This window comes from Acinonyx jubatus, chromosome C2 (genome assembly GCF_027475565.1).
Source record: "Acinonyx jubatus isolate Ajub_Pintada_27869175 chromosome C2, VMU_Ajub_asm_v1.0, whole genome shotgun sequence".
NCBI classification, from domain to species: domain Eukaryota; kingdom Metazoa; phylum Chordata; class Mammalia; order Carnivora; family Felidae; genus Acinonyx; species Acinonyx jubatus.
The window spans coordinates 93,066,289-93,080,018 of NC_069384.1; the positions used below are offsets into that span (position 1 = coordinate 93,066,289).

General features: G+C 38.6%; 1 protein-coding gene and 1 pseudogene across 7 annotated transcripts in view; one reads left to right on the plus strand and one right to left on the minus strand.

The window, feature by feature from the left end:
• PLD1 (phospholipase D1) overlaps nt 1–13,730 on the plus strand; it is a 204,939-nt gene that overhangs the window by 103,948 nt on the left and 87,261 nt on the right. For all 7 annotated transcript variants that reach the window (XM_027061438.2, XM_027061439.2, XM_053221207.1 and 4 more), the window contains one exon: nt 11,629–11,710. In XM_027061438.2, coding sequence (XP_026917239.1) covers nt 11,629–11,710 — 82 coding nt within the window. The remainder of the gene's footprint in view (nt 1–11,628; nt 11,711–13,730) is intronic.
• Nucleotides 3,272–6,141, minus strand: LOC106990060 (histone chaperone ASF1-like; annotated as a pseudogene).

A 13,730-nucleotide genomic window follows, 5' to 3' on the forward strand; every position in this document is an offset into this window, starting at 1 on the left:
GTAAGGAAGTCCTATGGAAGACAACAGATTGGGGAAAACTGAGTGATGAGCATTAAGATAGCATGGGCTGTGAAGAAGGAGGGAGCCCTGAGGCAGGGCAATAACTGAGCCTACAAAGCTTCACCTAAGAGAAGGCTGGCCTGGGGCTTAGTGCTGGAGTTGACCAGATGGAGATAGGCAAATGTTTTCGGCAGAGGGATAGCCAGGACCAAGGCATAGAAGGGTGAGAGTGCACAGCAACTTTGGAGGAGGGTGGAGGTTGTGTGGAGCTGAAGCATAGCATCCTTTGGAATGGCAGGTGGAGATGGCCCCCAAAAGATGGTTCAGGGGAAAACTGTGAAGTGTGCTGGCTGAGCTGCTAAGGAGTTTGCACTTAGTCCTGTGAACACTGGGAACCACTGACAATTTTTAAGCATGGGGATTTTAATCCAATTTGTTTTCTAAAAGGCATCATTCTGGTAATAGTGTAGAAGAGGAATTAAACACTGGTTCTAGAGACCACTTGGCACGCTTTTGCTATAGTCCAGGAGAGAAATGGCAACGGTCTTTGCTCAGACCACCTTAGGGACCTGACAATTACGGACTTGGGGCAAGTCCTGTTAATCTTTCTCAGGGGTAGTTTCTGAGGCACAAAGTAACATTGACAATAATAGTGATTATTTGTTAAATTCTTACAAGTGCCAGGGGCTATGTTATAGTTGAGAAAAGTGAGACCCATAAGGGGGAGGGGAAGGAAACTGCCCACAGTCCCCCAGTTGGCAAGTGCCAGTGCCGGCTGGGCTCCAGGTGTGTCTGCTGTAGCGTCCCTGTGTCATGAAGCCACCTCTCAGGGGAGCCTGCCACTCGGATGGTGTCTGAAGTGCCTTTTATTTTTATTTATTTATTTTTTTGAAGCTCCTTTTAGATCTAAGATTCTTTAAGTGCAGATTGAACTATTTTGAGGTACTAAATAAATTTGTAATCAGATTGGGATAGATTTAGTTAGGAGAAATATTCTTTTTTTTTAATTTTTAAAAAATGTTTTATTTATTTTTGAGACAGAGAGAGACAGGGCATGAGCAGGGGAGGGGCAGAGAGAGAGGGAGACACAGAATCCGAAGCAGGCTCCAGGCTCTGAGCCGTCAGCACAGAGCCCGACATGGGGCTCGAACTCACAAACCGCGAGATCATGACCTGAGCCGAAGTTGCACACTTAACCGACTGAGCCACCCAGGTGCCCCAGGAGAAATTTTCTAAAGAGGTAAATTCTGAGGTAGGCTGTCCAGTTAGAAGAGGTAATGACTCATTAAACAGCCCAGACTATCTAAAAACTAAGAAGAGTACATTTCAGCTGGATGTGAAGGTGTCTTAAGAGATAGTTTCCATATAAAGATCAGTGAGCATTCTCTACTTCGTGTGTGTCTGGATTAACCACAAGAACATTTGTTTTCTGTCTTTTCTGTGCTTGGTGCTATTTCAAGGACTTAGCTCTTCAGTGTTCATTGAAGTATGTCCTCAAATGAGGTTGGACACCAAGAGGTGGCTCCGAGCTCCATTGGTACATGGCTAATTGCTCTTAGGACAGATCTGGATGGAGAGTGTGGCTTAGCTCAGATTTCTTCTTGATGGTGGTGATTATAAGTCATCAGGCATGTGTCAGCAGGCACTTGTACGGTAGCATGTGGAATCTTCGCCGTGGTGGGTTCTCTCCCCAGCCTGTCAGGGTGAGGAGTGCAAGCCGCGTCTGCCGCAGCCTCTGTGCTGAGCCTATGCATGAACCATGTCAGAAATTGACAGGATTAGTGAAACTGAAGAGTTTTAAAGACCAGATTTTCTTTTTTTTTTATTTATTTTTTTTAACGTTTTATTTATTTTTGAGACAGAGAGAGACAGAGCATGAATGGGGGAGGGGCAGAAAGAGAGGGAGACACAGAATGGGAAGCAGGCTCCAGGCTCTGAGCCATCAGCCCAGAGCCTGACGCGGGGCTCAAACTCATGGACCGCGAGATCCTGACCTGAGCTGAAGTCGGACGCCCAACCGACTGAGCCACCCAGGCGCCCAAAAACAGATTTTCTTAAGGTTTTAACTTTAATTCCAGTATAGGTAACATACAGTGTTACATTAGTTTCAAGTACACAGTATAGCGATTCAACAGTTCTGTACATTACTCAGTGCTCATCATGGTAAGTGTCCTCTTTAATCTCTATCACCTATTTCATTCCCCCCCCCCCTCCCTCTGGTAACCATCAGGGTGTTCTCTGTAGTTAAGAGTCCGTGTTTTGGTTTATCTCTTTTTTTTTTCCTTTGCTCATTTGTTTTGTTTCTCAAATTCAACATATGAGTGAGATCATATGGTAGCTGGCTTTCTCTGGCTGATTTATTTCACTTAGCATTATACTCTCTAGCTCCATCCATGTTGTCGCAAATGGCAAGATTTCATTCTTTTTTATGGCTGAATAATATTCAGTCACACACACACACACACACACACACACACACACACACACACACCATCCCACATCTTATCTACCCATTTATCTATAGATGGACACTTGGGCTGTTTCCATAATTTAGCTATTGTCAATAATGCTGCTATAAACATAGGGTTGCATGTATCCCTTTGAATTAGTGTTTTTGTATTTCTTGGGTAAATACCCAGTCGTATGATTACTACATTGTAGGATAGTTCTATTTTTAACTTTTTAAAAAAATTTTATTTTTGAGAGAGAGAAAAATGGAGGCATAGGAGTTGAAGCAGGTTCTGTGCTGATTGAGAGCAGAGAGCTGGTGTGGGGCTCAAACTTATGAACCGTGAGATCATCACCTGAGCCGAAACCAAGAGTGGGACACTTAACTGACTGAGCCACCCAGGTGTCCGTAGTTTTAACATTTTGAGGAACCTCCATACTGTTTTCCACAGTGGCTGCACCAGTTTGCATTCCCACCAACAGTGCTCGAGGGTTCTCCCTGCCAATACTTGTTACCTCTTATGTTTTTTATTTTAGCCATTCTGACCATTGTGAGGTAATATTTATTTGTGAGGTACTTTTGATTTGCATTCCCCTGATAATGAATGATATTGAACATCTTTTCATGTGTCTGTTGGTCATTTGTATGTCTTTTTTGGAGAAATGTCTGTTCATGTCTTCTGCCCATTTTTTAAAATTGGATTATTTGTTTTTTGGGTGTTGAGCTTTTCAGTTCTTTATTTTAGTTACTAAACCTTTATCATCAGATATGTCATTTGAAAATATCTTCTCCCATGCAGTAGGTTGCCTTTTAGGCTTTTTGTTTTGTTTTGTTTTTTACTTAAAAATAGTTGTATTTATATTCTACAATGTACTCAAATACTGGTTTTCTTACAAACTTTCTACAGGATGTTTTTTGAACAGATTCTTCACATTGTGTCTTGACTGTGTTCTTATGGAATTGCAGGGAAATAGTTTTGTGTGTTTCTATAGCTTAATTTGTACTAAAGGGATGGCAGATGGTCACATGCAGTCCATGAAGGATTCTGACATGACGAATAGTCAGTTTTTTGACATAGGCCATCCATCCCTTTGATGCTGAAGGTAATGCATCTGTTGAAAGAAGTAATTATAGATTTGGATTACTGATCTCTGCCTCTTCCAGTTTTTCTATATTGTCTTCCCATATAATGTGAACTCTCGTGACTCTAGGATTAGATGCCAAAATGTTCCTTTGAAGCTTAGAAAAGTCTGGTTTTCCTGGCAAATTTTCCCATACTTCTGTCTCAATATATTCATTATTTACATAGCAGCCAACTCTAATAAATTCTTGCCCTCAATAGGTGCATGTAATTAGCACAACTGTTATACCTACTGCATCTGCATCTGGAATGAGTCTTGGATTAGGTGCCTCAGCTGGAAATAAAACATGCCGTCCTGCAGAAACAGGGCCCACTAAGAGTCTAAATCTTAATCATATTCTTCACTTTCTGCAGAGCCCACATAGAAAATTTTCAATTCCAAGTCTTCAGACAGGTCCTCGATGCACTTGAAGGAGTTCTTGAACTGGAATGGGTTGTAGGAAGGAGAAGGATTATCCCGCACCACTACATTGTTCATTTGAACCTTTGGAAAAAAGCAAACAAACAATGGGAACAAGGGTCTTCTTGTGGCACAGTAAAGTCCAGTGTGTGGCTGCTAGAGACAGCGTAGACCCTGACCCTCGAAGCATCTGCCCCGTGTGGTGCAGCAGTGATTTGAGAAACTTTTTTCCTCTTTTTATTTATACCCGAGCACTCCACAGTGTTTTGTAGCTTTCCTGTTTTACTAAACTACAGCCCCCAATTGACTGCACCCAAGCTCTGACCCTCCTCCTCCAGCGAGGGCCTCACTGGGGAGCAAGACGGAGTCCCTCTCCCAGAATGGGTCACTTCAGCTCCACCTGCTGGTGTGGATTAGGACTGGTTACCTTTTCCTTTTGTTGATGATTTCCTTTGCTGTGGGGAAACTTTATTTTGATGTAGTCCTAACAGTTTATTTTTATTTTTATTTCCCTTGCCTCAGGAGACATATCTAGAAAAATGCTGCTAGGATTAATGTCAAAGAGATTACTGCCTGTGCTCTCTTTTAGGATTTTTATGGTTTCAGGTCTCACATTTAGGTCTTTAATCCATTTTGAGTTTATTCTGGTGTAAAAGTGGTCCAGTTTCTTTCTTTTGCATGTGGCTGTCCAATTTTCCCAACACCATTTACTAAAGACTGTCTCTTCCCATTTTATATTCTTGCCCCTTTGTCATAGATTAATTAATTCATTATATAAGTGTGGGTTTATTTCTGGACTCTATCCTGTTTTTCTGTGTCAGTACCATACTGTTTTGATTACTATAGCTTTGCAGGATATCTTGAAATCTGGGGTTGTGATACCTCCAGCTTTGTTATTCTTTCTCAAGATTGCTTTGGCTATTTGGGGTCTTTCATGGTTCCATACAAATTTTAGGATTGTTTGTTCTAGCTTTGTGAAAAATGCTGGTGGTACTTTGATAGGAATAGTATAGACTTTTTGACCATATTTATTCTTCTAATTCATGAACATGAAATGTCTTTGCATTTCTTTTTGTCATCTTGAATTTATTTTATCAATGTGTTATAGTTTTCAGAGTACAAGTCTTTTACCTTTTTGGTTAAGTTTATTCCTAGGTATTGTATTATTTTTGGTAGAATTGTAAATGGGATTGTTTTCTTAATTTCTCTTTCTGCTGCTCCATTATTAGTGTATATAAAGGCAACAAATTTCGGTACATTGATTTTGTATCCTGTGACTTCACTGTATTTATTCATTAGTTCTAGTAGTTTTTCAGTGGAGTCTTTAGGGTTTTCTATACATAGTATCAGGTCATCTTCAAATAACGAAAATTTTGCTTCTTCCTTTCTGATTTGGATGCCTTTTATTTCATTTTCTTGTCTGATTGCTGTGGCTAGGACTTCTAATCTATGTTGAATAAAAGTAATGAGAGTAGACATCTTTATGTTGTTCCTGATCTAGAGGAAAAGCTCTGTTTTTCTCCACTGAGTGTGATGTTAGCTGCAAATTTTTCACAGATGATCTTTATTATGCTGAGGTATGTTGCCTCTAAACCTACTTGGTTGAGTTTTTCTTTTTTTTAATCATGAAGGATGTTGAACTTTGTCAAATGCTCTTCTGCCCTATTGAAATGATTATATGGTTTTTATCCTTTCTGTTGTTAGTGTGATGTATCACACTGATTGATTTGCAAATATTGAATCATCCTTGCATGTTTGGAATAAGTCTCATTTGATTGTGGTGAATGATTTTTTTAAAAATATGTTGTTAGATTTGGTTTGCTAATATTTTTGTTGAGGATTTTTGCATTCTGTGTTCATCAGAGATATTAGCTTGTAGTTCTCTTTTTTAGTGGTATCTTTGTCTGGTTTTGGTATCAGGGTAATGCTGACTTCATTGAATATGTTTGGAAGCTTTCCTTCCTCTTACATTTTTTGGAATAATTTGAGGAGAATGGGTATTAACTAATTTTTAAAAGTTTGGTAGTGTTCACGTATGAATCCATCTGGACTTTCATTTTTTGGTAGTTTTTTGATTACCAGTTCAAATTTGTTGCTTGTAATTGGTCTGTTCAGATTTTCTTCCTGGTTCAGTTTTAGAAGGCTATACATTTCTAAAAATGTATCCTTTTCTTCTAGGCTATCCATTTTGTTGGCATATAATTTTTCATAGTATTTTCTTGTAATCATTTGTATTTCTGTGGTATTATTTGCTTTCTTCTACTCATCTTAGGCTTTTTTTTTCTAGTTCCTTTTGGTGTAAGGTTAGTTTGTTTATTTGGGCTTTTTCTTATTTCTTGAGGTAGGCCTATATCACTATAATCTTCCCTCTTAGAACTGCTTTCACTGAGTGCCAAAGATTTTGTACCACTGTATTTTCATTTGCATTTGTCTCCATTTATTTATTTTTTTAATTTCTTCTTTGATTGCTTCATTGACCCATTGGTTGTTTAGTATCATACTGTTTAGTCTCCATGTGTTTGTGTTTTTTCCAGGTTTTTTTCTTGTGATTTATTTCTAGTTTAATGCCATGGTGATTAGAAAAGATGTATCGTATGCTTTCAATCTTCTTAAATTTATTGAGACTTGTTTTCCGTCTAATATGTGATCTATTCTAGAGAATATTCCATATTCATTGAAAAGAATATGTATTCTGTTGTTTTTTCATGGAATGTCCTGTATCTGTTATGTCCCTCAGGTCCAATGTTTCATTCAAATACATTCTTTCTTTATTGATCTTCTGTTCAAAGGATCTATCCATTGATGTGAATAGAGTGTTAAAGTCCCCTACCCTTTGTGTTACCATCAGTTTCTCTCTTTAAGTCCATTAATACTTGCTTTATGTATCTAGGTGCTCCGGTATTGGGTGTGTAGGATTGGTCCCTTTATTATGTAACGCCCTTCTCTGTTTCTTGTTATAATCTTTGTTTGAATGTCTGTTTTGTCGGATATAAGACTGGTACCCTGGTTTTTTTGTTTTTGTTTTTTCCACTTCCATTTGCCTGGTGAGTGTTTACTCATCTCTTGGCTGTGGTTTAATTCTCAGTTCAGTTCTCAAACTTTGGTATAATGTTTAGGATCAAATCCATGGAAGGGCAGCTTGGGAGTGAGCTAGAAGTTCATAATCTACTTGATAGGGTTGCTTTCCTAAGCTCTGCTTTCTTGAAGATCTCTCTACTACGTTTGGGTTTGCTGTAGCTTCCCCCTACCCCCCCCCCCCGCCCAGTTCTCTAGAAAGGTGGGGCTTTATTTGCCCTGCCCTACTGCACACTTTCTGCAATGATACTTGTGTCTGGAGCCAAGCAATGGATATTTATTTACGTTGTCCTCTTGGAACAGCAGCTCTTCTAGTTGGAGAAAAAAGTTCCAATCCCTCAGTGTTGTGGTGCCTGTGAGCCCCTGGCTGTCATCTGAACTCATTCTTTCTCCTCAAGCCTGAGATAGAGAACTTCTACCTGAGTTATCTGTACCTGTGCCAAAGCCCATTTCTGGGTTCTCCTTCAGGTTGATGAATCAGATGGGGAAAAAAATGGTAAAGTCCCCATTGTTTAGATGGTACATCAGATTCTGTTCTTCCTGAATTCACGAACATCTCTCCTTTTGTTCAGATCTTAATTTTTTTCAACAACGTTTTGTACTTTCTACATCCAGTAGTCTCCCTTTGTCCATAGTTTTGCTTTCTGCAGTTTCAGTTACCCGAGATCAATCACGATCTAGAAGCAGATGATTCTCCTTCTTAGCCGTTGTCAGAGGGTGATAGTGGCCTAATGCTGCATCACAATGCCTACATCATTCACCTCACTTTATCTCATCATTTAGGCATTTTATCATCTCATATCATCATAAGAAGGGGGAACAGTGCAATAACATATTTTGAGAGAGGGAGAAACCACATTCACATAACTTTTATTACCATTTTATGTACAGTTTTACTTATTTTATTTTTTTATTACAGTTTTATCACAGTGTTGTAATTGCATTATTTTATTAGTACTATTGTTAATTTTTACTGTCCCTAATTTATAAATTAAACTTTATCATTGGCATGTGTGTATGGGATAAAACTTTGCTTATCTAATGAACTTTGCTTATCTAATAGTTGCTTAGTGAAGATCCTGAGATAATGATGCTTGTAAGTCATAACTCATATAGCTGCTTTTTCCTCATCAATGAGACCATTGTTTATACTTTGTTTAAATCGTGAACACTTGTTTTTTACCTTCTTATGCATTATCCCCAAACTGAGGGTTCCTTGAGATCTATCTTAAGATTCTCCAGAGCATCTAATAGAATGTTCTACATCCAGGGTACACAAATGCTTGTAGGTTAAATAAAGAATGGTAAAGACTTAACTGCAGGGTATAGCGTTACAAGTGGCCCCCAAACAGAAGGCCTCTGAGTTTATAATTAATGTGTACATCAAAAAATTTCAAGAATCTATGTTGTTTGGTATCTCTCACCTTCAGTGAACAAACAGTGCATAGCAATGCACATTTCTACCTAAAACAGACCTTTTTTTTTAATTTTTAAAATTTTTATTTTTTATTTTTTTAAATTTACATCCAAATTAGTTAGCATATAGTGCAACAATGATTTCAGGGGTAGATTCCTTAGTGCCTCTTACCCACATAGCCCATCCCCCCTCCCACACTCCCTCCAGTAACCCTCTATTTGTTCTTCATATTTATGAATCTCTTATGTTTTGTCTCCCTCCCTGTTTTTATATGATTTTTGTTTCCCTTCCCTTATGTTCATCTGTTTTGTCTCTTAAAGTCCTCATATGAGTGAAATCATATGATTTTTGTCTTTGTCTGACTAATTTCACTTAGCATAATACCCTCCAATTCCATCCATATAGTTGCAAATGGCAAGCTTTCATTCTTTTTGATTGCTGAGTCATACTCCATTGTATATATATGCCACATCTTCTTTATCCACTCATCCATCAATGGGCATTTGGGCTCTTTCCATGCTTTGGCTATTGTTGATAGTGCTGCTATAAACACGGGGGTGTGCGTCCCTTCGAAACAGCACACCTGTATCCCTTGGATAAATGCCTAGTAGTGCAATTGCTGGGTCATAGGGTAGTTCTATTTTTAACTTTTTGAGGAACCTCTGTTTTCCAGAGTGGCTGCACCAGCTTGCATTCCCACCAGCAATGCAAACGAGATCCTCTTTCTCCGCATCCTCGCCAATATCTGTTGTTGCCTGAGTTGTTAATGTGAGCCATTCTGACAGGTGTAAGGTGGTATCTCATTGTGGTTTTGATTTGTATTGCCCTGATGATGAGTGATGTGGAGCATTTATTCATGCATCAGTTGGACATCTGGATGTCTTCTTTGGAGAAGTGTCTATTCATGTCTTTTGCCCATTTCTTCACTGGATTATTTGTTTTTTGGGTGTTGTTTGATAAATTCTTTATAGATTTTGGATACTAACCCTTTATCTGATATGTTGTTTGCAAATATCTTCTCCCATTCCGTCGGTTGCCTTTTAGTTTTGCTGATTGTTTCCTTCTCTGTGCAGAAGCTTTTTATTTTGATGAGGTCCCAGTAGTTCATTTTTGTTTTTGTTTCCCTTGGCTCCAGAGACGTGTTGAATAAGAAGTTGCTGCGGGCAAGATCAAAGAGGTTTTTGCCTGCTTTCTCCATTTTGATGGCTTCCTGTAACAGACCTCTTTTTAATTCATTTTAGATCCTTTGCTAGCAATTGCTGCATTTTTGTTTTTTTGTTTGGACATAGATTGCCTCTGTGTTCCTTTCCTACACTAAATTAAGTACTGCACACACCCCACCATTTGTCTGTTTTCTTATTTATCTTACACAGTATGTATTTCCTTAGGGTATTTTATCTTTGGGGCTTTATTTTTCTTTAACTGAATAAAATAGAGCATAAAAAGATTTTAAAAATATCTTTAGCTCCTTAGGCTAAATGCTCAGAGGCCTCTCTCTGGCAAGGCAGTACTCCAGCCTGGTACTCTATAAGGCTTTAATCCTTGCAGTCTACTCCTGCTCCTCCAGGTCTAGCATTTCAGCAGATAAAGTTTCCTTTATTGTACATATTTTGTTCTGTTTTTCCTCGTCATAGAGTAGTTACATCATATATAGATTTAACTCAAACACTGACTTCAGATCTCACCCCATTTTTACATTGGAAAAAAAATGTCATCCATCAGCAAACCTGCCTTCTTCCCTGCTCAGAAAGCCCCAGGTCCTATGGACACTGCTCCTTGGTATAGAAAGTCAGTGTTTATGTTTATCAATTAGAATACTCTTGGCTTGGATTAACAGAATTCTCAACTAAAGGTGGCTTAAACAGTGAGGATTTATTTGTATTGTTTAATGAGAAATCCAAAGCTAAGCAGTCCTAAAGTTGGCAAAATGGTCTAGTGATTTCAGGGTTCTGGTTTTCCCTTTAGAATTTCAATATGGCTATACCCGCCTAAGCATCATATCCCCAAACAACATCTGTTGTACAGCTACTTTTCCTGGTGTGTGTGTGTGTGTGTGTGTGTGTATAAGAAAGAGAGATGAAAGAGGAAAAACTTTCCCATTACACCCATGTGTGCCTCCTCATATATCTCATTGTGGGAGGTAGACTCTGACTGAAGAAAGAAGGTGGAAAATGGCTGTTGTCTGGGCAATCACCAGTATCTGCATATGTGTATATATTTGCATGTGTGAGTAAGAGAGAGAGAGAAATCATAGTGATCTTTTTTTTTTTTTTTAATGGCTCAAGGCTGTTGTTCCCAGGTAAAGTTATATGTGAACTCCTAGCAGAGCTTTCAATGACCCGCCATACTGGAGGAGGAGGATGGTGGCATTTGTGCTAAAATTGCCTTTGCTTCCGATGGCACAATCAGAATTTTATATTTTGTCTTTTGATTGGAGCATTTAGTCTATTTACATTCAGAGTGATTATTGAAAGATATGAATTTAGTGCCATTGTGTTACCTGTAAAGCTGCTGTTTCTGGTGATGTTCTCTGTTCCTTTCTAGTCTGTTGCTTTTGGTATTTCTTTCCCACTCAAAGAGTCTCCTTTAATATTTCTTGCAGGGCTGGTTTAGTGGTCATGAAGTCCTTTAGTTTTTGTTTGTCTGGGAAACTCTTTGTCTCAGTTTCCATTCTGAATGACAGCCTTGTTGGATAAAGAATCCTTGGCTGCCTATTTTTCCCATCTAGCACGTTGACTATTTCCTGCCATTCCCTCTGACCTGACAGGTTTCTGTGGACAGATCTGCTGCAAGCCTGACCTATCTTCCCTTGTAAGTTAAGGACTTTTTTCCCTTGCTGCTTTCAGGATTCTTTCCTTGTCTGTACATTTTGTGAATTTGACTATATGATATGTCTAGGTGATGGCTGGCTTTTGTTGAATTTAATGGGAGTTTCCTGTGCTTCTTGGGTTTCGATGCCAGTGATCTTCTCCAGAGTAGGGAAGTTTTCAGTTATGATTTGCTCAGATAAACCTTCTTCCCCCCTTTCTCTCTCTTCTTCTTCTGGGACTCCTATGACATGCATGTTATTACATTTTAAGAAGTCACTGAGTTCTCTAAGTCTACCTTCATTTTACTTTTTAAAACTCTTGCTTTTGTGATTTCAGGCTGAGTCCAGAAATCTTCCTGAAACGCCCGGTGGTTGAAGGAAATCGTTGGAGGTTGGACTGCATTCTTAAACGAAAAGCAGTACGTATTCCAAACCTTGGCTGATGTAATTTTTTCAGTGTTTATTGTTTCTGAAATACCTTTTCTTTTCAAAGCCCTTCATATATAAGCATAGCTTTTTTCTTTAGAGTTTGATAAAAAGTGGAATATTTGTGGTTTTCAAGTTTATTTGTTTCTTTTTTCCTGTTACTCTTGACTGCATAAATATGTTAGCCTATTTCACAGCATGGATTATATCAGGAACTCTAAGTTTTGATTTTTAATCAGTTATAGGCAGTTAATTTTATAGGCAAAAAAACTGTAACAAGATTTTATCATTGAATAATAAAGGGTGAAATGAAATGTAGCATTTTATTTTTTATTCATTATTCTGCCATTTGATCAAAACACAAAGTCATTAGGAGAATGATTTCATTCAGTTGGGGCCAAGATAATGTAGAAGAATATCAAAAAGAAGGGCAGTAAGAATTGGTGTTGCTTTGGTTCCAGTTTTGAGACAGTTCATGGTAAAAATGTGGAATTGTCTCCTCTCCAGTTGACCCTGTAGATTCTGGGTAAGCATTGAGTGTATTCTTTTTGGTATAAAAAGTAAGTAATTGAAACAGTATAGGCTCATCAATGACTACTTTACATTCTTATTTCTAATGAATGTTTTTATATAGTTGGCTCTCAACCAAGGTAAATTAAGTAAAATTAGAATAGATCTGGATTTGTTATTAATCATGTCCAAATTAGGAAGTGCCAGCTTTTTTTTCTACTATTACTTGAAATTGTCTTAAGCTTTTTTATTCTATCACTTTTTAAATGTTTATTTTTTTCATTTTTGAGAGAGAGAGAGTGTGTGTGAGAGAGAGTGAGTGCGAGTGGGTAAGCGCAGAGAGAGAGGGAGACACAGAATCCGAAGCAGGCTCCAGGCTCTGAGCCATCAGCACAGAGCCTGACGCGGGGCTCAGACTCACGAACCAGGAGATCATGACCTGAGCCGAAGTCAGACGCTTAAGTGAGCCACGCAGGCACCCCTTTATTATTCTATCATTAAACATTCTAACATAATTTGTAGATCCTGGGTAATTGGGTAAAAACAAGAATTTTTGTTTCTTATAGTTGTGACTCATTTCTTCTTTCCCATTCTCCACGTTCTCTTATTGCTTTCCCCGTTTCCCCATCCTCCCTCTTTCAGTGTCTTTCCCCATGCCTTTAAGATTTCTAAAGATAATCCATAGATATAGTCAGACCTCACTAATACTGATGGAAAAAGAAGTTGATAAGCTTTATTTCAGACACATGTTCTGCCATGCCAAACAGCATTATTTTCATGGCTAGTCTAATTCATTGCCTCAAAAGAATTCCATTCACAAAATTGGAAATTCTGTCTTCAAAAGCATTATTTGTATGTTCATTAAATAAATAATTCAGCATAAAGTTACTGAGTGTCTCCTAGGAACCAGGTACTACACTAATTACTAAAGATGCCATGAATGTGAGTAGGACTCCATCCCTGCCCATGGAAGGCTTGCTGAAGAACTCGTGTCCCAGGTTTAGTCCTAGCCTTATCAAACTTCCTTCTACATATTGAATGAGCTATAGCCTTCTCCACGTTTCTCTCCACGAAACAGCGTTTTTCCCATCTCTCCTCAAGATTCCATTTTAGTTAAGTTGTTCCAGTCTGGCCTAGCAATTGTCAACCATACTAGTAAATCCTCTCTTCATAGTACGTATCCAACACTTTACTGTTGTAGGTTTCAATCAATATGTATTTGTTGAGTGCCTACTATGGGAAGCTCTGGTGGGGAAGTCCCTCACAATATGAGGAATTTAGGGCATTTAGGATGGGCAAAAAAATTTAAATGAAAGGAAGAAGTTTCTAGGTGTAGAAACTGTGGTGAGGAAACATTCCAGAGGCAGGAATTCCCAAGGCTTTGTCAGTCACAGTAAAGTGACAAGGCTAATTATAGCTGAGTGTTAGCGTAAGTACGATGAGGGATCAAGCTGGAAAGGCTGTTGCAGCCAGATGTGGAGGCTTGCAAGCCAAGTCAGTCGT